The sequence below is a fragment of the Callorhinchus milii genome, unplaced genomic scaffold, assembly GCF_018977255.1.
Source record: "Callorhinchus milii isolate IMCB2004 unplaced genomic scaffold, IMCB_Cmil_1.0 Scaffold4, whole genome shotgun sequence".
In the NCBI taxonomy this organism is placed as follows: Eukaryota; Metazoa; Chordata; class Chondrichthyes; order Chimaeriformes; family Callorhinchidae; genus Callorhinchus; species Callorhinchus milii.
In genome coordinates this window covers 18,740,300-18,767,207 of record NW_024704745.1, presented here as the reverse complement: position 1 = coordinate 18,767,207, position 26,908 = coordinate 18,740,300, and the positions used below count along the sequence as shown (strand labels likewise).

At 41.7% G+C, this 26,908-nt stretch overlaps 1 protein-coding gene across 2 annotated transcripts in view; it reads left to right on the top strand.

Moving 5' to 3' along the window:
* Positions 1 to 16,841, top strand: part of cltrn (collectrin, amino acid transport regulator) — a 61,780-nt gene extending 44,939 nt beyond the window's left edge. For both annotated transcript variants that reach the window (XM_042333977.1, XM_007891658.2), the window contains 3 exons: positions 13,025 to 13,141; positions 13,247 to 13,441; positions 16,104 to 16,841. In XM_042333977.1, the coding sequence (XP_042189911.1) occupies positions 13,025 to 13,141; positions 13,247 to 13,441; positions 16,104 to 16,260 (469 nt within the window). In that variant the 3' untranslated portion in view covers positions 16,261 to 16,841. The remainder of the gene's footprint in view (positions 1 to 13,024; positions 13,142 to 13,246; positions 13,442 to 16,103) is intronic.
* The last annotated feature ends 10,067 nt before the right edge of the window (positions 16,842 to 26,908 follow it).

The window sequence follows — 26,908 nt, the reverse complement described above, 5'->3', positions numbered from 1 at the left end:
CCCCTGGAAAAAGCTTCCCCCTGAGTTCCTCACAAATGCTGTCTCTTCCCCTCTTACTCGGACCTCCTCTCCCTCTGGCCCTCCACCCCCAGCGATCCTGATGCAGCCATCAAGCTGCTGAATGACCATCTCTCCACAACCTTCAATTCTCTGGCTCCTCTGAAATCCAGGGCTGTTTCCAAACCCATTCGTTCCCCCTGGTATAACAGTCATCTCCGCTCACCAAAACACAAACCCAAATGTTCAAGCTCAGATGACAGAAACCTGGCCTCACGATTCACCGCCAGCTCAGGTACCTCCGCACCTACCACCTCTCCCTTTCACAGGCCAAAACTGACTTTTACTCCAAAGTCATCCTGGAGGCCAAAAACAACCCAAAGACAATGTTTTCCACCATCCATCACCTCCTCTGTGCACCTTCTCAAGCTCTCTCCATCCTCACGTCAAGCGCCAAGTGCGAAGAGGTCTTAGACTTCTTTGCCTCAAAAATTGAAAACATCCACTTGGCTGCATCGTCCTTGCCCCCCAAGTCCACTCCACCCCACCCAGACCATCCACACCACCTTCTCCCCCTGCCACGGATCCTGCCACTACCCTCTCCTTACACTCCTTTACCCCCATTTCTCCCTCCTCGCTCTCAAACCACAATCACCCGGATGATGTTCACCACCTGCCTTGACCCCCTCCCCACCCAGCTGGTGGTCACTCAACTCCACCTTCTCTCCCCGCTGCTTGCTGACATAGTCAACCAGTCTCTCTTCTCAGGCTTTGTTCCACTCCTGAAAACCACTTTTATCAGACCCCTCCTCAAAAAACCCACCCTCGATCCCTCTAATCTCTCACACTACCATCCCATCTCCAACCTATCCTTCCTTGCCAAAGTTCTGAAACGCATTGTTGTAGGTCAACTTCGGTCACACCTCTACCTCCACTCCCTCCTCGAGCCCCTGCAGTCTGGTTTTTGCCCTGCCCACAGCCCAGACACAGCACTTGTCAAAGTCACAAACAACATTCTCTCTATCTGTGACCAGGGCTCCCTCTGCCTCCTCATCCTCCTGGATCTCTCTGCCGCATTCGACACAGTTGACCACACCATCCTCCTCCACCACGTCTCCTCCCTCATCTACCTTAGTGGGATCGCATTTGCATGATTCAAGTCCTACTTAACCAACTGCCTCTATTTCATCTCAGCAAATGGTTTCTCCTCCCGCCCCACCCGATCAACTGTGGGGTACCCCAGGGCTCCATCCTTGGCCCTCTTCTTTCCCTTACCTATATGTTCCCTCTGGACGATGTCACCCGCAGGCACGGGGTAAACCTCCACATGTATACGGATGACACACAAATCTAATTTACCTTCTCCAGTACAAACTCCAGGTCCGCTGATGTTCTATCAGCTTGTCTGGCAGACGTGAGGGCCTGATGAGTGCAAACTTCCTGCAGCTGAATATGGAAAGCCGGAAGCCATACTCCTTGGCTCCCATCAATGTATTCACTCCTGCGCATCTAAACTCCTCAACCTCCCTGGCCAGGACCGCTTTCTTCCACCTCTGCCACATTGCCCGTCTCTGACTACCTTACCCCAAATGCAGCCAAAACCCTTTTGAATGCGTTTGTCACCTCCCACTTGGATTACACCTAACACATTTCTCGATGTCTTCCCAGCTCCACCATTCACAAGTTCCAGCTCATTCAAAACTCTGCTGCCCACATACTGAACCGGACCAAACACCGTACCCACATCTCACCAGTTCTGGCCAGGCTCCACTGGCTCCCCATCACCGAACGAATCAACTTCAAGATCCTCACGCTCGTGTTCAAATCCATTCACTCCCTGGCACCTCCCTACCTCTCTGACATCCTCCCTCCCCAATCCACCATCCGACGCCTCCGCTCGACTGGCACAGGCCTCTTGCTCGTCCCTCGCACCCTCCGCCGCACCATTGGAGGTCATGCTTTCAGCTACTACACCCTAAAACTCTGGAACACTCTCCCTCAATCCCTCCGCCTTGTCCCCTCTCTCCCCTCTTTCAAGTCCTGCCTGAAAACTTTCCTGTTTGACTGTGCTTCCGACCACCTCCCCACGGCTCAGAGTCAGGCTCTGCCACTGTAAAGTGCTCTGAGACTCTATCCTGCGTGGTGGGCGCTATATAAGTGCACGTTGTTGTTGTACCTTGTCTGTCTTGCACAGACATTGATCAGACTATAGTTGGTGTAACCGTATCAAATGCAAATAATCCTTGCATTTGATACGGTGCCTTATTGCATTGTCACAATGTTTCAAAGTGCTTCACACAATTTTACTGTAATGTCTAATAATCCATCAACTGTAGTTGCCAATTCTAGTGATTTTCTTTAATAGGTACTCAATAATAACAAGAATCAGGTGCAGAGCAAAGATTTGGGAAGTAGATTATTTGTCCAGTGGATCAATATTATGATAAAAAATATTCATTGAAGGATTTGCAGGTTTCAATTTCCTGCAACGTATATATAGGAAACTATATTTTCATCTGTTCTTAATACAAAGTAACTCATTGTATATTGTGCCTTGTTTTTAGTTGATTACACTTATATTTGTAATTAATATTGGCTCAGTTTCTTTTAACAGATTTAGTATTAGATTTAAGATCAGCAAATTCCTACCATACCCTGCATTTTTAATTCCTTTCGCCTTAAGACTTCCTGAGCCAGAAACCATCCAAACTGGCAGCTCTTTGCTGTTCTGCCAACTCCAGTCTTTGTAATGAAGTAGTGTAATTCACAGCATCATGCTCGAATGAGCTGGTTTTAGGCATTGCTGAGTTACAAGAGCTTTGTGTGCTCGGGTAAAACAGATGGCCTGTGCAGTGACCGAAAATTCACACTGTTGCCAGGTGTCATCCAGATTAGGTGCAATGACGTATATTTGAAGATCAATTTGCAGGGATTCCTATTGTATAGGTGAAATCACTTTAAGAATATTTGGTCTAATTTCCCATTGAGTCGAAAAATGAGAGGCACAATGTGATATGGCGAACTGATATTAAGCATTGGCTTATATCATCACTTGGTTTATATAGTTCAATTCCAGGCAGGGCGAAACCTTGGGCAAATTTCCTTACTCCACATGCCTCATAATAATCCCTCCAAAAAACAAAACAATAATAAATGGATCATTAGACATTACAGTAAAATTGTGTGAAGCACTTTGAAACATTGTGACAATGCAATAAGGCACCGTATCAAATGCAAGGATTATTATTATAATAATTTGTATTATTATAATAAGTTACACCAACTATAGTCTGATCAATGTCTGTGCAAGACAGACAAGGTACAACAACAACGTGCACTTATATAGCGCCCACCACGCAGGATAGAGTCTCAGAGCGCTTAACAGTGGCAGAGCCTGACTCTGAGCCGTGGGGAGGTGGTCGGAAGCACAGTCAAACAGGAAAGTTTTCAGGCAGGACTTGAAAGAGGGGAGAGAGGGGACAAGGCGGAGGGATTGAGGGAGAGTGTTCCAGAGTTTTAGGGTGTAGTAGCTGAAAGCATGACCTCCAATGGTGCGGCGGAGGGTACGAGGGACGAGCAAGAGGCCTGTGCCAGTCGAGCGGAGGCGTCGGATGGTGGATTGGGGAGGGAGGATGTCAGAGAGGTAGGGAGGTGCCAGGGAGTGAATGGATTTGAACACGAGCGTGAGGATCTTGAAGTTGATTCGTTCGGTGATGGGGAGCCAGTGGAGCCTGGCCAGAACTGGTGAGATGTGGGTACGGTGTTTGGTCTGGTTCAGTATGTGGGCAGCAGAGTTTTGAATGAGCTGGAACTTGTGAATGGTGGAGCTGGGAAGACATCGAGAAATGTGTTAGGGTAATCCAATGCAAGGATTATTATTATTATTATTATTATTATATCACCAGGCTGTCAATATCCCACCCATGCAAAATGTGAATAAGGGATCCCCCTTATTTCATAACTCCGCTTATAAAGTATAAAGTCGCATTCTATATATCCCTGTAAGTAAGATATTAGATATATAGTTCTAAGTGAACTTTCCAGTACTGCAGGAAAATGGCACCGAGCTACTCAGCTAGGCTGGAGTGGAAATTGTGAAAATGAAAATGGAGAATTGTAATTGTAAGGCAGTATTAATTTCCAAAGTGGTGTGGTGATCCTCAAAAGGTCAAAGAGCTATCTGCAGAACTGATATTAATGGATTCAAGGGACACAGCATTAAATATGTTTGTTGGGAGTCTATTCCAGAATATCACAGTCTATGGGGAATAAACAAATGATAATAACCTGTAGCCTTGGTTTAGGTTTGTTAATTTTGTGTTGGTGTAGTACAGATTTGTGCACATTATCTTAGTTAATAATTACATTACCTACGGGGACTGCTGTCCTTTTTAGGGGGGTGGTGGGGTGGGGGAGGGAAGAGTTGGTTATTCATCGGAAGACACTAGTTGCCCAAAATTTCACCTGACCTTATCTAGTAAGACCGTTTTGTCTTAAAATTTCAGATGCCATAGAATTGTGGAAAATCCTCAAGTTCAGTCTTTCTTTGGAAGCCCATTTTCGGCAGTTCTCAAAAAAAAACGGCTTCCAACTTGGGCCTGAATGAAAACCTTCCCAGAATTCTGTGCAATCTTGAAATTTTCATACAAAATATGGTTAAAGGATAAGATTGGATGGAATTTCAGGAGTTGAAATTCAGGTTTGAATAATGGGGATAATAATTGGATGTTGTGTTTGCCTACGAAAGACACAGTCATCACACCTTACTGTAAACCGTGTGAAGCACTTTAAGATGTCCTCCTGATTCAAAAGGCGCTATAACAAATTCAAGAATTATTATTATTGTTATATAATTTGGCCTCTCAGAAAATGTAGCTGAGGATTCATTAGTTACAAATTATTTTGTGATTCTCATAATTAGACCTAATGTTATTTTTGAATAGTTGCATGTAATAATAATAATAATAATTCTTGCATTTGATATAGCGCTTTTCACGTCTTCTAGACGTCTCAAAGTGCTTCACAGAATATACTGTAAAGTGTAGTGACTGTATATTTGTGGGCGAAACGCGGCAGCCAATTGTGCACAGCGGTTTCCCGTAAAACAGTCGTGGATTGAGTGACCAAATTATTTTTATTTATTTATTATTATTTTTTTTGAAGGATTATTATTAGGCGTGTGGAGTAAGGAAACTTGCCCAAGGTTTCACCCTGCTGGGAATCAAACCCAGGTCTCTCGTTTGAAAGCGAGTGCTCTAACCACTGAACTTACAGGGTTCCATGTGACCCTTTTATATGTGACCCTTTTCGCTACAACAACAACAACAAAATTACATGTGTAGAGCACCTTTCACGTCGGGAGGACATCCCAAAGCGCTGGTACAATTTTAGGAGAATATAATTTTGAACACGTTATATTTCAGTACTTTTTAAAGAAAACAGCAGGAGAATTGCAGATTTTGTCCTTCCAAACTTGTTTGTGGAGAGAGTATGTATTTTGAAGACCTTAAAACTATTTAGGTGGAATTCTGTTGATCACAGTTTTGGGATCAGTTGGAGGTGATGAATTAAGAGTGCCACACACAAGTGTACTGGAACAACATTAAAATGCATTGATTAAAATGTGATTGTTCTGATAGCACAGAGGTGCCAATAAACCCAATAACAACAAGAACTTGCATTTATATAGCGCCCTTCATGCAGGGGAGAGCTTGATAGCGGCGCAGTATGATCGTGCTTACGGTCACCTCCCCCCTCCCTCTCATCGAGTCATGGGGAGAGGGAGAGGGAAGGTGACTGTAAGCACAATCAAAAAGGAAGGTATTTAGGCAGGATTTGAAAGTGGGGAGGGAGGGGATAAAGCAGAGGGATTAAGGGAGAGAGTTCCAGGTTTTGGGGTGTAGTGGATGAAGGCACGGCCACCGATGGTGGAGTGGAGGGGACGAGGGACAAACAGGAGGCCAGAGCCAGTCGAGCAGAGGCGGTGGTGGAGTGGGGGGTAAGCAGATCGGATAGGTAGGGAGGTGCGAGGGGGTAAAGGATATGAAAACAAGTGAGAGGATCTTGAAATCAATCCATTCGGTAATTGGGAGCCAGTGGAGTCTGGCAAGGACTGGTGCAATGGGGGTACAGAGTTTTGAGCGGGTGAGTAATCGGGCGGCAGAGTTTTGAATTAATTGAATTCTGTGTATGGTGGAGCTGAGCAGAGCAGCGAGGAGGGCATTGGAATAGTTCAGCCAGGAAGTGATGAAGGTGTGGACAAAGGTTTAGGTTGTGTTGGTTGTGAGGCATGAATGGAGGTGGGATAAAGCAGTCCTGGTCAGGACTGCTGACCAAACTGTACAGTAACTGTAAAGTGAACTATGCTTCTGCTCATTTGAAACCAGCACCTAAACTATCAACTGTTCCATCTCTAAAAATGCACCTCCTTCATATTTCAACTTTGATATTAGCTCAGATGTGGGCTGTTTGCAAGTAAGTCTACATTCTTTCCTGACGAAAAATTGGCAACTTATCAGGTATTCCTCATTATTAGTACAATTTTGAATTCAGTACTTTCTATTTCTGTTCGTACGTCGTGTCTCATTGTTCCATTTGGCAAATTTTCAATTTCTCAGCCTTCAAACTACTTTGCATTCTTTACCTCCCCCCCACTATTTTGTTTTGCAATTAACTCACTCAATGCCCAAACACTCCAGCTTGCTCCTGCTGCTTTGATGCCACTTTTTACATTTTGAGTTTCATCCTGAGGCAATCCCACCTTTAGAGGCAACTCTCAATATAAAATAGACAGATTCGGGAAGCTGCTCAGAATCTTATCTCTCCTTTACCTTGAATACAAGAGATTAACTCTAGAATGAAAGGGATTGGCACCAGAATATAAACAGCTTAACATCCCGAATCCCAATTCACTCACAAAATACAGTCAATTTACTTTACAATAGATTCTGTGAAGCGTTTTGAGACATCGCAAAGATGTGATAAGGCTCTATATCAACTGCGAGGATTATTATTATTATTATTATATGTATTGCGATACCACGATGGCATCAGACTTTTCAGGATCTGCAAAATGCTATTCGAAATATAAATTGTCTTGATCAATGCACCCCCAAATAATAGTAGCAGAGCTGTGAACAAGGAAGGAGACAGTCACCTGATTTTCATGGGTAGCTCTCAACTTCCACTATCATTCATTATTTGGGCAGCAAATATCCCAAAACTACATGTTTAATGAAAGTGGAGAGACCTGTGTGTTCTGTGGGTGAAAGCAGCAGCCATTTTGCGCACAGTAGTGTCCTAAAAACAGCCATGAAGAAAATGACCAATTTTATTTGAGGCATTATTGTCCAGGACACTGGGAGAAACTCCCTTCTCTTTTTGAATCGTGCCATGGGATCTTTAATGTTCACCTGAATAGGCCGACGGGGCCTTGGTTTAAAATCTCATCTGAAGAATGTCTCAAAGCTCTTTGCAAAAGACCGAGCGAGAGCTTGAGTTGGGAGGGAAATAGGAATGTGGGAGATGGCTAAAGACAATCAGGAGAGAAGAGAAGAGCTAATGGCCTCACCCACTGCCTCAGTGTGTGTTGGCCACTATGTTTTTTTCTGGACTGGTATGGCACTGCCCCAGAAAATGGGGAAAGTCAACACCAGAAAACTAAAGAAACCACTTGTGATTTGGAAATAACTGTGCATGTGGGAGTATTGTGTTTGAAGTTTACGCATGCTCAGTTGCTTCCACCAGTGCTTTGCCTTAAGCATCACAAAATAAGCAAGGCAACGATCCCAGTCCCCACTAGCCTTAAAAAGTGTTTGAGATCATATTCAATTTGAAGCAGTTGTATAAATAGATAAGCCACGAGAGTATCATGAGCTGGTGTGCTTTCTTCACTAGTTGCTCTCGAGCTTCGGTGATTGAACAGAAGCTTTTTAGTTGCTTTCTTCATGTGGGATGAACCGTTACCATACCTTCTATCTAGTTCTATCTGCGCCCAACCTTTTGAACTCCATCTTGCACTCCCTTTGCCTCAACCCATCCCTTGCTTCCTTCGAGTCGCGTCTCAAGACCCTCCTCTTCGACCGGTCACCCTCCTTCGACCAGTCACTCCTATCCTCCATCCATCCCTCTGATCCCAACCCCTATCTCAGGTCTTCTTCTCTCTGGAAAACGAGTTTGTCAGCCGTGCAAAGTGTCTTTGGATGTTATGTAAAAAGTTTAAAAAGTAACCACTCAGATATCGAGTACTTAGAACAGAAGCAAGCAAAAACGCAACATGGCAATCCTGTAAACCCGTTAATCCTGCTCTAAAAGCCTACTTATCAGAACATTAGCAGTCATTGGAATAATACTAAACTCCCATGTTCTCCTGCATAACTATCTATCTGCCCTAATATTGCCTTTTGAAGCATAGTGGAGCCACTCAATCAGTGAGGCCATTTGACCCAGTGTGTTAGTGTTGGTGGCTGGTCCTTCAATGAAAGGGCAAATAAAAGCAAATCAAATAAACATTATGCAACTAAAAAAGACTTTCTTAATAATGTTTTTTTTTGATTTGTGATGATCATTCTTCTTATTCATTGCCCAATGTTAGCTTTGAAATGCTCAATGATATCATTGCTTTGCAAAGGAAAGATATTGATCTCTACATCCTAAACATTGTATTGCACATTCAGGGATTGTTATGTTTCAGTACCTTTTGCTCGATTGCTCGTTGCTGAAACCTTTAGATTGTTCGACAAGCAATTTTGCAAGTGCAGTAGATTGTGCATATCTGCACATTGCATAATGGCATATCATTTTAATTTGAGATCACAGTCACAGCTGATCTTTGGTGGGCATCCGCTGCTTTTGTCAGAGGTGCCGTCATTTGGATGAGACATTAAACTGAAGTTACATCTGCATGCTCTTCAGGTGAATGTTGAATAACAACAACAACAACCAAATTACATTTGTATAAGTGCCTTTCACGTCGGGAGGATGTCCCAAGGCGCTGAACGGTCAGGGATCAGGACCCAATTGTGGGGCAGAGTTGGGATGAGGGAGGGCAGAGGGGGTAGGAGGGCGGCTGAAGGCATGGTCAAAAAGAAGTGTCTTGAGTCATGCCTTGAAGGAGGCAAGAGAGGGAGTAAGGTGAAGGGATTGTAGGATGGAGATCCAAAGAGTGGGGGCAGAGAGGCTTAAAGTCCGGCTGCCGATGGGAAGGGGGGGGGGGGGGTCGGTCGGGAGACCTGGAGCAGGCCTGCTAAGCGGAGGGAGCGGACAGGTTGATAGGGGGTCAGAAGGACATTTCAAGGCAACTGTGAAAGATCCAATGATGTTGTTTGAAATGAGAAGGGAGTTTTTCCTCTATTCTGGCCAATAATCCCTCAGATAAAATAGATCATTCATCTATGGCTGTTAGTAGGAACCTGGTGGTGCAAATGGCTGCTGTGTTTGCCTACAAAAATTTTAAATCTAACCTTGATTCGCCAAACAATGGGACTTGACAGTACTTATGCATGATGAGAAACCTAATAATGTGCTATAAAATGATTTCCAAAGATTTATATACAAATGTAATTTTGTTGTTGTTATAAAGAGTGAACAGCACCAAAATAGGTAACTTGGCCCAACAAGTATGGCTGGTGTTCATACTCCACATGAGTCTCCAACCATTCTTTACTCCCTCCCACACCTTTCTATTACCATCTCCTTCATGTAAAGATCTAGCTTCCTCTTGAATGCATCTATATCCATGCATCTGAGAACACCAATAAAGTGAAGAGTGAGTACAATTGTGATACTATTATACCAGATGTTTTCAGTACTGCTGGAACATCTGTCATCATGGNAAAAAAACTGGAGGACAAAAAAAAAGTTCTAAGAAAGCAAAAGTCTAGGAAATAATTCCCAGCACAGTTGCCTTGAAATTGAACAGTTGCCTTCTGTTCCATTGAATAGTGTAGTGCAGAAAAATCACTTTCTATGTATAACTTCTTGCTGCTGCAAGACAGCTGACAATTGATCCAAATAGAAAAACAAGCCCTGTGTAACCTGCTGCTTTACAATCCTGGGAAAGTTTAATTTCAGCACTATCCATTGACGTACAAATGCCTTACAGACGTTAGAGACTTTGTTAAACCCCGAAGGAGGTGCAGTGCCAAGTACATAGAGTTGGCAGGACACAGAATGGAGGCAGACTCATAACTAGGTTGTTCTTCTCTGTGCTCCATCTAGAAATTCCATGAAGCTGTACGATAAAATTAACCCTGTTGTTCGGAAAATCGAATTTACATTGCTAATATAATTTTATTTCAGCGTTAAAGTTGCATTACATCTAAAGTAGAATGACTGCTTTCAGCGCTTGCCTTTTCTCGCGCAACAAAGCAATATCCCACCTGCTCCATTAAAGGTAAAGTGGAATTAAAAGATTTTTCGCAGCCCATTTAATTTCACACAAAGACAGAGAGCAAAATGAGCAAAATTAAACGGGCTGCAAAAAATACTGTTTAAGTATGCAGGAATGTATTGGTAAAAATAATTACATGTAGCAGAAAAATTGTCAGCCTCACATCAACAAATTTGTTACCTGGAGGATATTGAATGAAATAGCAGGGCAGGAGCAGCGACTAACTGACCTCTTGGACAGATGCTCTTTGTGCACACAAACACTATCGAGTGGTGAAAAGCATAAGGAACTCAGCACTGTTATTCTATAACACACAAGAGGGTAACTGGCCAGAATTCACGCTGAGTGAAGACCTTAAACTGAAATGTCTTCTGGATGTTTTATAGAAATACTGCTACTACTCTCTAAGGGTTAAAGCTCTCCTCGTGACATTTATTGTGCCAAGTTACAGTACAGAGATAGAAATTCTACTTTAGTCAGCAGAGAAAGGCTTTACAAGGACTCACATTTAATCTATCATTGCTAATCTCTTCTGACATCAAAACCGAAGCCTTAAAGTTCAAATAATATAGGGTTCTTAACAATTGCATCATCAATTAATGTGACATAGAGTAGTAATGCTTCCATGGTTAATTCTTATGTTCACAAGCCACTATCTGAAAATTTAAGATTTTGAAGAATTTTTGAAAATTCTTAAATTCAGTCTTAACTTAGAAGCAGGATTTTGCCCAGATTTTGCAACATTTTAAGGCAATGGTTTGAAGTAATTTTCGGCATGACCTTGTGCAGGAAATTACTTCAGATCCCTACCCCTGCCAACCCTCCCGCTCCCTCTGCTCAGCCGGCTCCGGCATGCTCCATGTCCCCCGACCCACCCGTCCCACCATTGGCGGGAGAGCCTTCAGCCACTCTGCCTCCAACCTCTGGAATTCCATCCCCCAATCATTCCACCTTGCCCCCTCCTTAGCCTCCTTCAAGTCCTGCCTCAAGACCCTACTCTTCACCCATACCATCGGCCACCCCCCTTCCCTTCCCCTCCCTTCTTCTCCCCTGACCTCAGCTCGGGTCTGAAATGCTGTACACTGTCCAGCGCCTTGGGACGTCCTCCTGACGTGATACAAATGTAATCTTGTTGTTGTTGTTGTTGTGACATGGAAGTTGATGATTTTTGTAGTTGAAAAGATCGCTGAAAACCTTTAAACAAATTAAATTTTGTTTCTTTAAAAACATTTGTTTGCTGAAAATTTAAAGAAATCAAAAATCAAAAACTTCCTAACGTGTTCAATGTGGTAATTAATTATCACATTAAATGCATCATAAGAATCCACACATTTCAAGCCATTTGTAAAGTATCATTGGTTACTCAACACCCCCACCCCAACCTCACATCCCCATGTTAAGATTGGTTCTTTTCAAGTTACTTCAGACCATTGCCTTAAGACCTTTGCATTAAAATGTTACAAAATCTAGGCAAAATCCTGCTTCTTTTCAAGTTATTTTCAACAAATATCAGTCCATATCTGATCTTAGAAGTGCCTGACTAACTTTGATATTATATTCTAGAAACAGAATTTCACAAACTTGGTTTGGATGAAGAAGGCTCTTCAGTGCATTTGATCTCATCCTTCCAGAATACCCACCCTACCATCTTAAATGAAAGTGTCACTCATAGAATACTGACTGAAGTAGGTCAATATTCTGTTTTAGTTGCACTCAAAGGCTGATCTGTGCGTCTAGGGCAGCTTTCTGTGGAGGAATCCTCAGGCACAACATTGTGCTGAGGCAGAAGGGATGGGGGAGGAGGAACGGACTCATTTCAGAATTGTTTTCTCTTGGATTTAGATTACAAAATTGATCTCAAAGTCCGAATTAAGAAAATGTTAATTTACAGGTTTTTGTGTTTATGTTTTTTGTTCAACATTACATATTTAAACTTATGTTTTTCCACAAAATAAAGACTCATTGCACTTTACAACATATCCTGTGAAGCACTTTGGGACATCCTTCCAATGTGAAAGGAATACCAAATGTAAAGATTATTAATTATTTTAGTTACTGCCTTACCTACATATAGGTGTCAGCCTGGCTCAGTGGTAGCACTCTCGCCTCTAAGTCAGAAGGTTGTGGGTTCAAGCCCCATGTCAGGACTTCGAATCACATAGTCTAAGCTGACACTCCAATGCAGTTCTGGGGGTGTGTTGCATTGTCGGAGGTACTGTCCTTCGGATGAGATGTTAAACCAAGGTCCAATCTGCCCCTTCAGGTGGACGTTAAAGATCCCATAATACTATTAAAAAAAAATGGGAGTTTTTCCCATTGTTCTGGCTAACAATCCCCCAAATAAAATTGGGGGATGGCAGATTGTGGGACAATACTGTGTGCACTGGTTGCCACGATTCACCCACAAAATACACAGTAATCCATTTTACAGTATGTCCTTTGAAGTGCTTTGAGATGTCTCAATGATATCATAAGGCGCTATATCAAATGCAAGGATTATTATTATTATTATTATTGCTAGTATTATATACACAGCCCTCCACTGATAGAAACTGAGAGCACTGGTTTATCTCAGTGACGTGCTCCAAAACAGGAGCTAACATGTGGTTACAGTGATTGTTCTGTTGGTCTTTGCAGTGTAGATGATGTGCACATATGTGAAGAAACCGTGAGGATTTCATTTTACTTTATGGTGACAGGACCGGAAAACGTATCTAATCCAGTTCCGAGGATACAAGTGGACGAGGCAATCAAGTGAGACTTAACTTATTCAAAAGATAGCGAGCCGGCCCACAGCAAAAGATTTTCTCGCCTGAGCTGACACCGCAGATAACTTCTTTTCTGCTTTACATTTTTCAGAATGGTTAGAGGCCGATTCAATGATGCCTTCTCTCTGGATGACAGCACCCTGGAGTTTGTGGGTATCAAACCCACTCTGCCCACAGTCAGTGAACCACCTGTTACTGTATGGCTGATCGTGTTTGGTATTGTCATAGGCTTGGTTTTGGTTGCATTTATTGCCTTAATGGTCACTGGTCACCGTGAGAAAATGAAGTAAGTGCTCTAAAACCTTAAGTGTCCTCACAATCCTCTACCACTTTTTCTTTAGCAAATAGTTATTAAGTAGCCATGAGAGTTATAAAGCTTTGTTGTTTCTATCATAACTTTGTTTCCAGTATGTGTGGAATCAAACTGAGACTGGCACATCAACCTGCATAATGTATGTCAGAGTTTACCTGTGCTGCGCCAATATCATTGTGAGGCTTCAATGTCCACAACCATACATAATGGTGTAGTTTGTGATGTTCACAAAATAGCTAATTGTAAAAGCCAACCAGTTACAAATCAAAAGCTGGACAGCATATTGGGTGATGTCTCTCACTCTGCATCACTCTAATGAACTACCACCCTCCCAAACAACCTTTATGTCAGCCTGACTCAGTTGATAGCACTTTCTCTCACTTGGGAGTCAGAAGGATGTGGGTTCAAACCCCACATCAAGACCTTGAGCTCAATACAGTGTTAGGGGAGCACTGCTTTATTTATCAGAGGTTCCTGTCCTTCAGAAAAGATTGAGGTCATGTCTATTCGTTCAGGTGGACATTTAACGATCCCATGACACTGTAGGAAAAGAGAAGAGGATTTCTCTTGTTATTCTGGCTGACAATCCCGCCAGATAAAAATGATCATTCACTTCATGCCTGTTTGTTATGTGCACAAATTGTCTACTGCATTTGGCTACAATACACACTGGCTACACTTTACAATAAATTCAGTGAAGCACTTTGAGATGTTTCAACATGATAAGGCGTTAAATCAAATGTAAAGATTATTATTATTATCTTCCCTCCTCTCATTCAGTTTCTGCACTGACCACCTTCTCATTATTGGTGACTTCAGCTCCTTAAAGGTTAAACCTTTAAGGAGCTGAAGTTAAACCTTTAACCTTTAATCCCTCTTGCCCTGTCTCGTCACCTTACTCACATATGTGGGCACCCCTTCAGTCTTGCCATTACACATGTCTTTGACATCTCTGTCTTGATATCTCTGAGCTCGCCATCTCTGACAAGGCCATTTCTGATCACTTCCTCATCTCTCTAAACTCACCCTCCATTCCACCCTTGAGAAAATTCCTCCTTGGTCCCTCTCAATTGCAATACTGTCCTCTGCTTTTGCCCCTCCACCCTACCTGGTCTTGATGTCGTCATCAGCTTGTTCATTGACTGCATCTCCATGACCATCAACACACTCACCTCTTGAATTTAGAACTATCTCCCATCCTAGCTGTTCCCGCCTTTCCTTCAACTCATCTTGTTGACATCATTCACATATGTTGGGTTAATTTTCACACGTACACTGATGCCACCCACATCTACTTTTACTTTGTCCCTTCATTCCAGGTCCGCTGATGTTCCGACTGGCTGCTTTCAGCTTGCTTAAAGAAAATTTGTCAAATTATAGACCCTCTGTAGTAATAATAAATAGAGTAAATCTGCTTTCAGGCCACCCAAAAGACCTGTCTTTGACTGCACCTTCAAACCCCTCCCCTTGCCTCCCATCTGGGGCTCCCACCCCATGTCTTTAAAGCACTTTGTGTAAAAAGCCGTTATATGGGTGCAAGTTGTTGCCATTGTTGAATTTGTATCCTTTAGTGGGAACGATTGCTACTCCACATTACTAAGCCAGTCCAGAACCTTGGCATCTTGTTTGACCCAGTTATCCTTTCTACCCCACATCCGTGCCATGACACGCTCTGCCTTCCCCCACCTCTGCAACATAGCCCGGCTTCGCCACTGTCTCACACCGCAGGCCGCCGAAGCCCTCATACACGCGTTCATAACATCGAGGCTTGATTGTGCAAACTCATTGCTTGTCGGCCTCCCCAACTCCTCCCTCCATGGGCTGCAGATCATCCAGAACTCTGCAGCCCGTGTCCTCTCCCGAGCCAGGCTTCATGACCCTATCACCCCATCCTCGCCCGACTCTACTGGCTTCCCATCACTCAGAGGATACAGTTCAAGATCCTGGTCCTCATCTTCAAAGCCCTCAGTGGCCCGATCCCCCCTACCTCTGCAACCTCCTAACTCCCTACCAGCCTGTCCTCTCCCTCTGCTCAGCGGGCTCTGGCCTGCTTCACATTCCCCGCCTTGCCCGCCCCACCATTAGTGGTGGGCCATCAGCCACTCTGACTCCACCCTCTGGAACTTCATCCCACAGTCCCTACACCTCGCCCCCTCCCTTGCCTCCTTCAAGACCTATCTCAAGACCCTGCACTTCAATCGTGCCTTCGATCACCCTCCTTCCCCCCACTGCCCTCCACCCTCCCCGATCCTGACCCCCCCCCAGCTCGGATCCGAAACACTGACTGTCCAGCTTCTTGAGACGTCCTCCCGACGTGAAAGGCGCTATACGAATGTAATTTTGTTGCTGTTTTTGAGAGCAAGAGTTTATTAGACTCCCTCATCATGGGGGTCTAATATACTCTTGCTCTCAAAAACGAGTTCAGTAATAATGGGACTGAAAATTGTAAGGTGTGATGTGATTATCAGAAATGAGAAATGTCACATCATTGAAGTGGCACCTGTAGTCAATCAAAACCAGTGATTTACTCGACTGTAATGTTCAATGATCCCACCTCGCAATTTTCACCGTAATGCTTGCCAATGCTACTGTTATTTTCCTGACATCTTGTTTTTCTGTGATGGATCTGTCGCAGGAAAGGAAAGGTACAAGAGGAGGATGAAAACGAAGAGATTGAAGACAAAACACTCAAAGGAACTGAAAACGGAGTGTACTGTACTGTGCTGGACTCAAATGATGGACTAAAAAATGAAGCATTTTGTCTAGATGATGATAAATTAACGCAGCTATAAAATAAGCCCTTCTCTACCTACTTTTCTCTAAAAAGCACATTTTGCTGGCCCATGTAACACAATTTTTAAAGGAGAAATTAACTCAATGAGTAAGTACAGATATAATTAATATTAAGCACTAGGTTAATATCTCAAGTTTTAAACAACTTTTACATTTTGTTTTTAAGGATATCCTTTTTTTGTTGGAGAGACGTAAAATTATGTCTAGATTGATGGAGCCAAATGGGATCCCTTTTCAACGCATCTGCTCAATAACACTGATGTCACTGCATTCGACAAGCTGATGGAATGAGCTCAGTGAGTCACTCTCTCAGTGCTGTTGAGTTATTGTGCTCTGTGCGCTCATAGGATTCAATTTGTTGCTGTTCGCTAAGAGCTATTCTGCTCTGTTTGGTAAGTTTGGCCCTTATTTGTTACATTTTACAAATTTGCATTTAGAAATAATTGTAAATTATTAACTAATGTAATTTTAACTGCATAATAATATTGCATTATAAAATTTAAATGAACTGATAGTTTCAATTTACTGCCCGAAGTGGTGGTTGAATCAAATAAGTAGCTTTGTGGTTAGAGCACTCGCCACGCAAGCAAGAGGACCCGGGTTTGATTCTCAGGCAGAGCGAAATATTGGGCGAGTTTCCTTACTTCAAGTGGCTCTGTTTACCTGGCAGTAAGTAGGAATCCAGTTGTTAGTCAATTGGTAGATCGCTTTTCCGGGTGTAATAATCCCTTCAAAAAAAATTGGCCACCACTCACTCCACGACTGTTTGTGGGACACTGCTGTGCGCAATTGGCTGCCGTGTTTCACCCACAAAATATACAGTCAATTCACTTTACAGTATATTGTGTGAAGCACTTTGAGATGTCTCGAAGACATGATAAAGTGCTATATCAAATGCAAGGATTATTATAATTATTATAGTATAGATGCATTAAGAGGAAGCTCGATAAATACACGAGGGAGAAGGGAATAGGGTATGGGAGGGAGTAAGGAATGGGTGAAGACTCATGTGGAGTATAAACACTGGCACGACTTGGGTCAGATGGCCTGTTTCCGTGCTGTATAATTAATCTAAATCTATGTAAAAATTAATGTTACGTTATAGTTTTCTCTAAGCGCACATTGACACATTTAGGAAAACTGAAGCAAGCAGAATAATGCTTAGCCAGCAGCAACAAATTTGCTACTTGGAGGGCAGCCTGGTTGAGACTGAAAACACTTCTAATTCAGAGGTCATGCATTGTACTGATAACAATGTTAATGAGCAGATATGCAGCAGGAGGTTCATTCCAATGGCTGCTATTACCTTAGCAAGTGTGTGTTCCTGTCTATTCCATGCAAAGTAGATGAATATAAGTTACAGAAAGTAACCCTATAAACCCTAGAAAGCAAAAGTTAAAAGAGGATCAATACGCTGTTCTTATTGCTGATACTTACGCAAAGTTTTACCTTCTCCTTTAAATAATGAACATTCTTTTCAACCCTTTTGCAGTCTTCCTTCAAGCCCTGTGATATTTCTATTAAATATTACAAAGAAGCTTACTGCATATTGCTTACTGGAAATGCATTCGTTCAATGCACGCTATCTTTACTCTTGGCAACTGAGGAGTATTTTAACATATTCAGTTCTTTCCAACACCAAGGTTGGAAAAGATGACATTTTACTTTTAGTTCGGAGGCGGGTACAATGCTGGAAGTGGATACTGTCTGCCATGGATCCAAAAGCCCTCTCGGAATGGATATCATGCACTTTACAACTCATGGACTTTAGCATACAGAGAATCACATCAACACTGTATATTTCTTGCAAACAGATGCTATCTGTTCCCATTCAAGGTAACAAAAGGTTCAGGTGATGTCCTGACCTTTTAAACTCATTTACTGTTTGCAACAAAGCAAAATAACTCATTTGTTTTTCCTACTCCTACTTTTATCTCCCTTCTGCCAGCACGTTTTATGCCAAGGTCTGTTTCCCATTGCCATCAATGACGTTCCTCGGTTGGCTTAGATGAAAGTTAGACACATTTCTGCACAATGAAACTGGTTCTGTCAATTCTATTCCTCTCCCAAGTTGAGGTGCTCAGTTCCATGCATTTGCTATCTCTTGGTTCTGCCAGGAAGAGTCACAGCTTATCTGTTAATGCCAGGTAGAGTAGACTAGTATTCAAGACCTATGTTTATTGTGCTATCATGTCTGGGATATGGGTTTCACTCCAGTCAAATTGATGCGATGAATGTCTTCTATTTCATAAATGAAAAGAGCTTGGGCAGTTTTAATTCAATTTCCACAGCATCAAATTATCCATAATTTTGCCGAAGTTGGTACTAAATTGGCATGCTTACTCAGAGACAGCACAAGCATGGCTGGTGTGGGAAATGGAAATATTCATTGTTGGAATATGGATGCTTTTCCAAGATTGTGGTTCAAAGGTGGATGCGTATTCTGCAAAAGACTGTTGTATAATCAGCCTATCAGCTCTGCCATTGCTTTCCTTGTGAAGCATAGTTTAATGGGATGAAAAATCTTGCAATTCTTGGGAGACACCACTGCACCAATGGGAACATTGTAATCATCAGGAAATACTAGCAAAATGGCAATAACCTATTCCCATCAAAAGCAAACTTTTTGCTACTCGCTGACTGAGATATACAACTTATTAGCTCTTCCACAGATTATACATCTAAACTCTATATAAAATAAATCTGGAAATGTATGCTTGGTGGATAATATATTGTTTTTTAATTGTTTCAGTAGGCTTGTGAAATAATGTACTGTATTATTGTAATCCAGATAGATGTACAACACAGAATTATATGATTAAAAAAAACTATAATGCCATTTAATAGGGCGTATTAGTGTCAGAAGTAATGTTTTTTGTGTAAAACATTTTATTCTTATTACAATTGAATAGAAAATTATTCTTTCTCATCCATTTTTTCTCCTCACTCCTCTCATGAAAGTATTTTGACTGTTTTTTCTCCTGAGATACAGTTCCAAGTGTGCTGACCGCCAGCCAGTACCTCGTCCAAGTGGCCATTATTCACGTGTGAACTTCGACAGCAAGTGTTCCGCATCTAATCTGATATCTACTTCCAAACAGTTTGCAGCAGAGCTTCCTGAACACCTGGGTCCAGATTTGCTCTATTCAGAGTCCAGGAAGCAATTATATATGATAATCATATCTAGTGATAGTATATAGTTACTTTATAACTATAAAGTTTACGTCCCAAGGCGCTGGACCCCTTGGGACGTCCTCCCCAGCACCTTGGGATGTCCGCCCGACGTGAAAGGCGCTATACAAATGTAATTTTGTTGTTGTTTAATTAATAAACTTTTTTAAAAAAAATGATTTAAATGCCATAGTATAATACACCTGTTTAGTTGGTGAATCACCTACTTTAAATGGGACATTGCTGTGAGCAAATTGGCTGCTACGTTCACAAAACAGAGTCACTAAATTTACAGTATATATCCTGTGAATGCTTTGAGATGTCCTCCCAACGTTAACAACGCTATACCAAATATAAGGATCATTATTACTATATTTCTGTGCACAAATTGGCTGCTTTGTTCACCTACAAATACACAGTCACTGCATATAATAGAAATTGCTATGATGCACCTTTAAGTGTTGACACGATAAATCAAATGTAAGTTATTATCAAAATGTAGAGTCACAATGCTTAAACTTAAAAACATGTTTTATAAAACAAAACAATATTAATTATGTGTAATAGCTTCAGTAAAATAAATGTTGTAGTGGAAAACATAATGTAATTTGTCTCCCCTACCTACTCTGATTTTCCCATTCAGGCATCTGCCTCTGTTAATGTGTTTGCTTTTGTGGGTTAGAATGACTGGTGTTGCTATGTTATCTTTTATTATTGTCCTATGTGTAAGTATCTTACCTAGCAACTAGCATGACATGTTATAAAACGGTCCTCAATTAATGCCTGCATATGTTTCCGGCTCTTATTGTAAATTATCTACAACATTCCAATTATGGTTATTGTGGCGGAGCAAATTTCAAGCTGTAATTTTGAAATTAATGTGCAACATCGATGACTCATTGATCCTTGTGTACACATTGTTACTGTTAGCCACAGGGCAGTAGACATTAATTTATCCAGTCTGTGAGACTGAGCTTGAACAGTGTTGAAGTGATTGCTGAAATGACAAGGGCCAAGAGCTCTGTTGAGCTGAAAGCAATGCAGCATAACGTCCACTAGTAGAGCAAATAGAAGACACATTTATTTTCCCACTCATTCTATTTGGGGACTAGGTGAGCTCAGCGTATGTGGAATCAAGTGCATGTGCTGAAACTCTGCTGGCCTGTGCTAGTTTGTCATGTTATTAAAGAGGCTGCCACGTGACCAGCAACCTTCACAATGTTAACATTCTTTCAGGCACTATTCTCCTGAACACCCATCTCAAAACCCCATTATCTCACCTGCTCTCAATCCCATCAAAAGTCATCTTGAAACCCATCTCTTTGACCATACCCTCGCCCCCTTCTTCCCCCCCCACCCCTTGCTCAGTGTTCCACATCACTCATGTTGAAGTTTTCTTTTATGAAAGTATATATTTGATTGTGAAATGCATTAAAAACAGGGAAACTTACCAAAATGCAAAAGAGTATCCAAACCAGACAACAGGGAAACTTACGAAAATGCAAAAGAGTATCCAAACCAGACTACTGAGAGCTCCACATATGCAGGGGAATTTTTCTGTGTCTGGAATGGAGTGAACATTCTCTCCCTGAAGGGAAATACCCAGTTCACCTAATCTTGAAAATCATTAAAATTTATAATAATCGTGACATTTGATTTAGTGCCTTATGTCATCACCGAGAACTCTCAAAATGCTTCACAGGATACGCTATAAAATAACGTGACTGTGTGTATTTTGGGGGCATTAGGCCTGAGTTGGCAAGAGCAAAGGTTTTGGGATCCCAGAGTGTGCTACAGTTTAACCAGCTAAAACTGTTCAGCTTGCCATTGTGAATACTGTCTGGCAGTTCAATCAAGTTACACAGTTTAATCTAGGTTATTTTACATAATCACAAAAATGCATCCTGAGCAGAAATCTTCTACCCATCACTTCAGGATGAAGTTGATAGAGTTATTGCCAAAGTCCAACCGAAGTCCTCCTGAATCCCCCCCCCCCCCCCAAAACCCTCAGGTGCAAAACCTTGACACTCCTGCTCCTTGTGAGGTCCTCCTGACACACAAGGGGCTTATATCAATGCGATTTGTTGCTGTTGTTGTTATTCTCTGTTCTGCCATCTTTACAGGATACATGTTCTTTTTAACATTGGCCACGTTTGGGTTCTTGAGTAGAGACTTGAATCCATTGGCACCACGTGTATTTATAGGAAAGTGTTATTGATCAATTTACAGATAAAACCAACTTCTCAAGCTTGTCTAGGCAGTTGGGTTCTATTGTCAAAGCTTGTTTCACACTTAATTTTTACTATGTTTTACGTGACGATTTGGCACATCATTTACTGTAAATCAATTCAAAAAGCACAGTGTAAATTAAGCACTGTCTGACATTCTGAAAAAAAACTAAGGAAAACAGGCCTAAATTCAGCAGAATTCAAATTGAGTGTTTGCAAGCTTAGAGTAAACAGGCTATTTGATTTTGACCATGGCAATTAAGCTTAATATGAAAAAGCCTACAATAAATGTAATAGGGAATAGATCTTGGTATTCTTTCCCATGAATGTGGTTCTGTTTGTTTTATGTCTTTTTACAGAAAAGAGAAAAAGCAAGAAATAGAGTTGAAGAAATTATTCTTCCCACAAAATTACTCATTGGAAAAAAACTGACAAGACAAGCTTCCCTCTCTATGAAACTCTCACCTGAATTCCCTCTGCCTCACTGCTTCCCTGCTTTCAAATCTACCTGAAGCCCAACCTTTTTGACTAACCGTTTACAGTTACCTCTCCTCAAGCTCCCTCCCAGCTCAGGCTCCCACTCACTCTTTGTAAAGTGCTTTGAGGTGTTTTCTTAATGTGAAAGATACTTTGAGTGTAAATTCATAGCAGGCAAGATTCCTGCTGCTTGTCCAACGAGAACATTAGGGCTTTGACTTGGAGTCCTGTAGCTCAGTGATTAGAGCACTCACCTCGCAGGCAAGAGGACCTGGGTTTGATTCCCAGCAGGACGAAACATTGGGCAAGTTTCCTTACTCCACACACCTCTCTTTACCTATCAGTAAGTAGGAACGCAGTTGTCAGTCGATTGGCGGATTGCTTTTCCGGGGGTAATAATTCCTTCAACCTTATTTAAAAAATTGGCCACTCAATCCATGACTGTTTGTGGGACACTGCTGTGTGCAATTGGCTGTCGCGTTTTATCCATAAAGTATGCAGTCGATTCATTTTACAATATATTTTGTGAAGCACTTTGAGACATCTAAAAGACGTGATAACGCGCTCTATCAAATGCAAGGATTATTATTATTATAAAACCACGGAGCCTCCTCGGCCTCAGAGACTTTGCTTACTTAGTACCCACTCCTCAGAGCTTTGATTAAATCAGCACAAAATATTCCAAAAGTTTTAAAGAGCAACTGCTGGCACTTGACAGCAATTGTGGTTTCATTTCTATCCATTGTGCCTGAGCAGTGGTTTCATTTTTTCTGTGGATGTACTAATGCTGATGCACCTTTTTAACCTCTTGAATTCCAGAAGCTACATAATAATCCCCAAAACGTGTGTGTGCTCTTATTGTGTGCATTATGCTTGGCTTAAAAAAAAGTACTTACCACATTCTTGATTGGGTCTCAGTGCTCCAAGATGGTATTCTACTTGTGGAGTGCTATATAAATCAAGTTGTTGTTGTTGGGAGATGGTAGTAATTTGTATCATTTTTGTAATCTTGATATCATTTGCAAGTGGTGCCCTGTGTGCATGGTGACATTGTGCATTTGAAAACAGATGGGAAATGTTTCTCAAACACGATTTTCATGAAGATAATGCTCATGGTTTTCCTACCTAACTTTGTCTTCTCTTTTTGGCTCCTTTTCCCTTCCATTGAGAGTTCCTTCCAAGATCAAACTTGATCTAGGAATTGATGAGGAAGACTTAGTTGCAGAGGATGCTGTCCAGCCGGCTACAGAGGAGCCACCATTAGAAGGTGATGATGATGCATTTCACATGGAAGAAGTTGACTGAAATAACCAATGCATTCCATTTCAAGGTTAAAATTCTCAAGGTCTGTTGTAGTCTTTGATGACCATTCTAAATCCAGTTGTGGGCACCAAGTGACCATTATTTATATGTGAGCCTTAACACTGAGTCAAGCTATTCACAGAGAGAAAGAGATGGGAGTATGATAGTACAATCCTTCACAGATGTCCAGAGTGTCCACAAAGTCCTGTTAGCCCATATTTTTTTTTCTACAGTGCACTGACCAACAACTGAAAGCTATGGAAGAATGATGATAATTATATTTAGAAGTACTGTATTGTATTTAGTACAAGTGTTTAACTGTATTTAAACTTCCAGAGGGTCAATGTGAGCGCCATCATTTTCAAGGCAGTTAATGATCCATCACCATGTTCGGTGTGACATCTTCTGCAACATGATGGAGTGACGAGGCGAAATCCATCTCTGACAGCTTGTTTCAGCTCCTCTGTAGTCTCATATCTTTGTTTTGTAACGGTGGGGTAAGAGCACTTTGTGGACACAATGTAGGTTCTAGAAGGGGCTTCTGGATTGAGATCAGGAGTGAGAACACTGGTTGATTTTCATCTCCCTAACCCAGGGTGCCAAGACAGCTCAATACAGATCAAATATTAATCTGCAATCTTCAGACTGCAGCCTAGTGCAGACGCAATGGCCTCTACCTGTTCAGCCATTGCGAGCTAGACAATTTTCTTTCATATTCAGATCTCTCAGGAAGATAATTGAGGAAGTTGTGATCAATGGGACCCAGCAGGAAGACTGACACATTGAACAGTTCCAGCAAGACAGGAAAGTGATTGTAAGTAAAACCAAGCATGAACATTAAAATATAATAGAAATGTCAACAATGGGAACAAATATTTCACACTTCACAGAGTAAGGTTAGGTTGATGTTAATGTAGGGTTCAAAAGAGCTCAGTCCATTGTGAAGCAAAGAATGGTAAGTCTGGTATACAATAATATGGTTCACAGTAACTATGATTTAGAAGTTAAAATTGTAATACAGCATATTGTTTCGGACTAGTCTTTGATGCAACTATTTAATAGTTTTTTTGCCATAATCTGTGTCTTAAGTAGTATTCAGTGACGTAAACATTGTTGGGTTTTATTCTCTATTTTCTCTGGTGCTGGATTTACTTGGTACAGAATTTCTGCAACCCTATTTAGGAAGTTAGTAGATTCCCTTTAACATAGAGCTGCAATTTCAAACAGTTTTGCATCCTACCTACATCACAGCACTGTTTGAAAGCTTCTCAAGAACGGTTGTTAGTGCTGGGAACTGGAGCACATTTCCCCCACACTTTAGTCACAACTATTCTTCATATATTTTAGGACAGATTTTTAAAATTTTATTAAAACCGACAATTCTTTTCCTGGTACATTTGTACTGGAAATAATATGAATGTTGTCAATTGAGAGCTGGATAGAAATGAGTTCAAACTCTAAATCCAGGCTGTCAGTAGGTCTGCTTTCCCTCACCTCTGTAATATTGCCCGCTTTCGCCACTACCTCGCCCTAGGCTACCGAAATCCTCAACCACACCTTCATCACACCCAGGCTCAATTGCTCCAAAACCCTGGTTGCTGAACTACCCAGCAGACCACCCAGAACTCTGCAGCCTGTGCTCTTCCAGACCAGGCTTCACAAGCCTATCATCACCATTCTCTCAGATTCATCGGCTCCCCATCCTCCAGCAGATTGAATTCAGGATTCGTAACCTCACTTTCAAATATCTCTGTGGTCTCTGTGACATCCTCTAACCCTACCGCTCAGTCAACACTAGTTTGGCTTCATCACTCCTGCCCGATCCGTCCCCACTATCAGTGGGCTAGCCTTCAGCCGTTTTGCCCCCGCTCTCTGGAATTCCATTCCAGAGTCCCTTTGCCTTACCATCTCCTTGGCGGCTTTTAAGACCATGCTTTTGGCTACCTTTTCCTTTGCCTCCTCAGCGCCTCCTGGCTTGTGTGCAGCAAGCCTTGAGACATTCTCCCAAGGTGAAAGGCACTATATAAATAATAATAATAATCCTTACCGTTGATATAGTTCCTTTTTAACTGTTTTTGCATTCAGATGCCTATTGCTCCTTTACTCTCCCATCTGTCTCCTGGAGACTGTTCAACTGATTTATTAACACAAACAGCATTCTCCTGCGAGGCAAAATGCAGCTGTGAAAAATGGGCTAAAGGCAATTATTATTTCAGTTTAATACACAGATCAGTCAGGAGGTTATTTAAATAGTACTGTTGCCTGTGGTCTTGGCACATTTAAGTCAATACTGGACATGATATTGATCATGATATTGATAACAATCTAGTTAACACTATTTGATTCAGATCCTATTTGACACAATAAGGTCTGGTACCATTTGTAGGCACAGACTGGTTGCATTCCTTAAATTGAATACTTTGCATTGTTAGTTGGAAAGCTGAAACAAAAGAAAATGAAGGAATAAACATTTGCAGCTATTTCAGTTTTGCCAATGAGAGTTTTCTATGGCAATTAAAGAAACATCCATGAAATTGATCGATGGAAGGAGCAGGTTTCATGGGTTAAATGGAGTCTGCATGCCATGTTTTTTGTTTTCTTATGAGAGTTCTTCATCCTAAAAGTTTTATTTGAATAAAGTTTTGTCTATCTTTAATATCTTCTATGGGACATTTTTTTCCCATGCTTAAAATAGTTATTTTCCCTCTCTTTAAGGTTTCCCATATCACTAATGATCCAACAGCTTGTGTGTTTGTGTGTGGAAGGGGAGGGTGTTGGGGGTGCAGAGAGCTCCTATGGTGCTGCTAGCATGCTTCTGTGAAACTCTGGAACTCTCCCCCTCAATCTCTCTGCTCTTACACAGCAGTTACCAAGCTACACAAGGGCATTCGCTGTTCCAGCCAGGTCTCCTACCACCTGGATATGGAGAGCATTTGCCATTCCTCGCATCTGCAAATGTTCCCATACTACCAGCTAGTATATTTTTAAATTGGAGGGAGGAAGAGAGAAGAGGGAGAGTTAATATTTGGCTCATTTTGCAACACTTTTCTTGTATCCTTTAACGACTGAATTAATAAATTCATTGAAAGGAGCTAACTCAGTACAGAGTGGCATTCATATCTGCAACCTTCTGGTCTGTATGGTTTAATATACAGTACACAGCAGCTCCTTTACCCACTTGATCATTGGGTGGACTTGCTTAACTAAGATTAGTTTTCATCCTAAAAATAATTTCCCCTTCACCCCATCTACTCAGTGTTCAATTGAAAACAATTGGGAACATTGTGTAAACATTTAGGAACTTCAGTTAATGTTTTCCAGATTAATCTTCGGACTGACAATAAATATGATTCCTACTTTATGATTACAGTTACCACGTGTTGCTGTACTGAAGTTGATACAATGGTGCTTATCATTCAAAAAGCCACTGCAATCTACAGCTGATAAAAGCAACAGTGGAAACATTAGT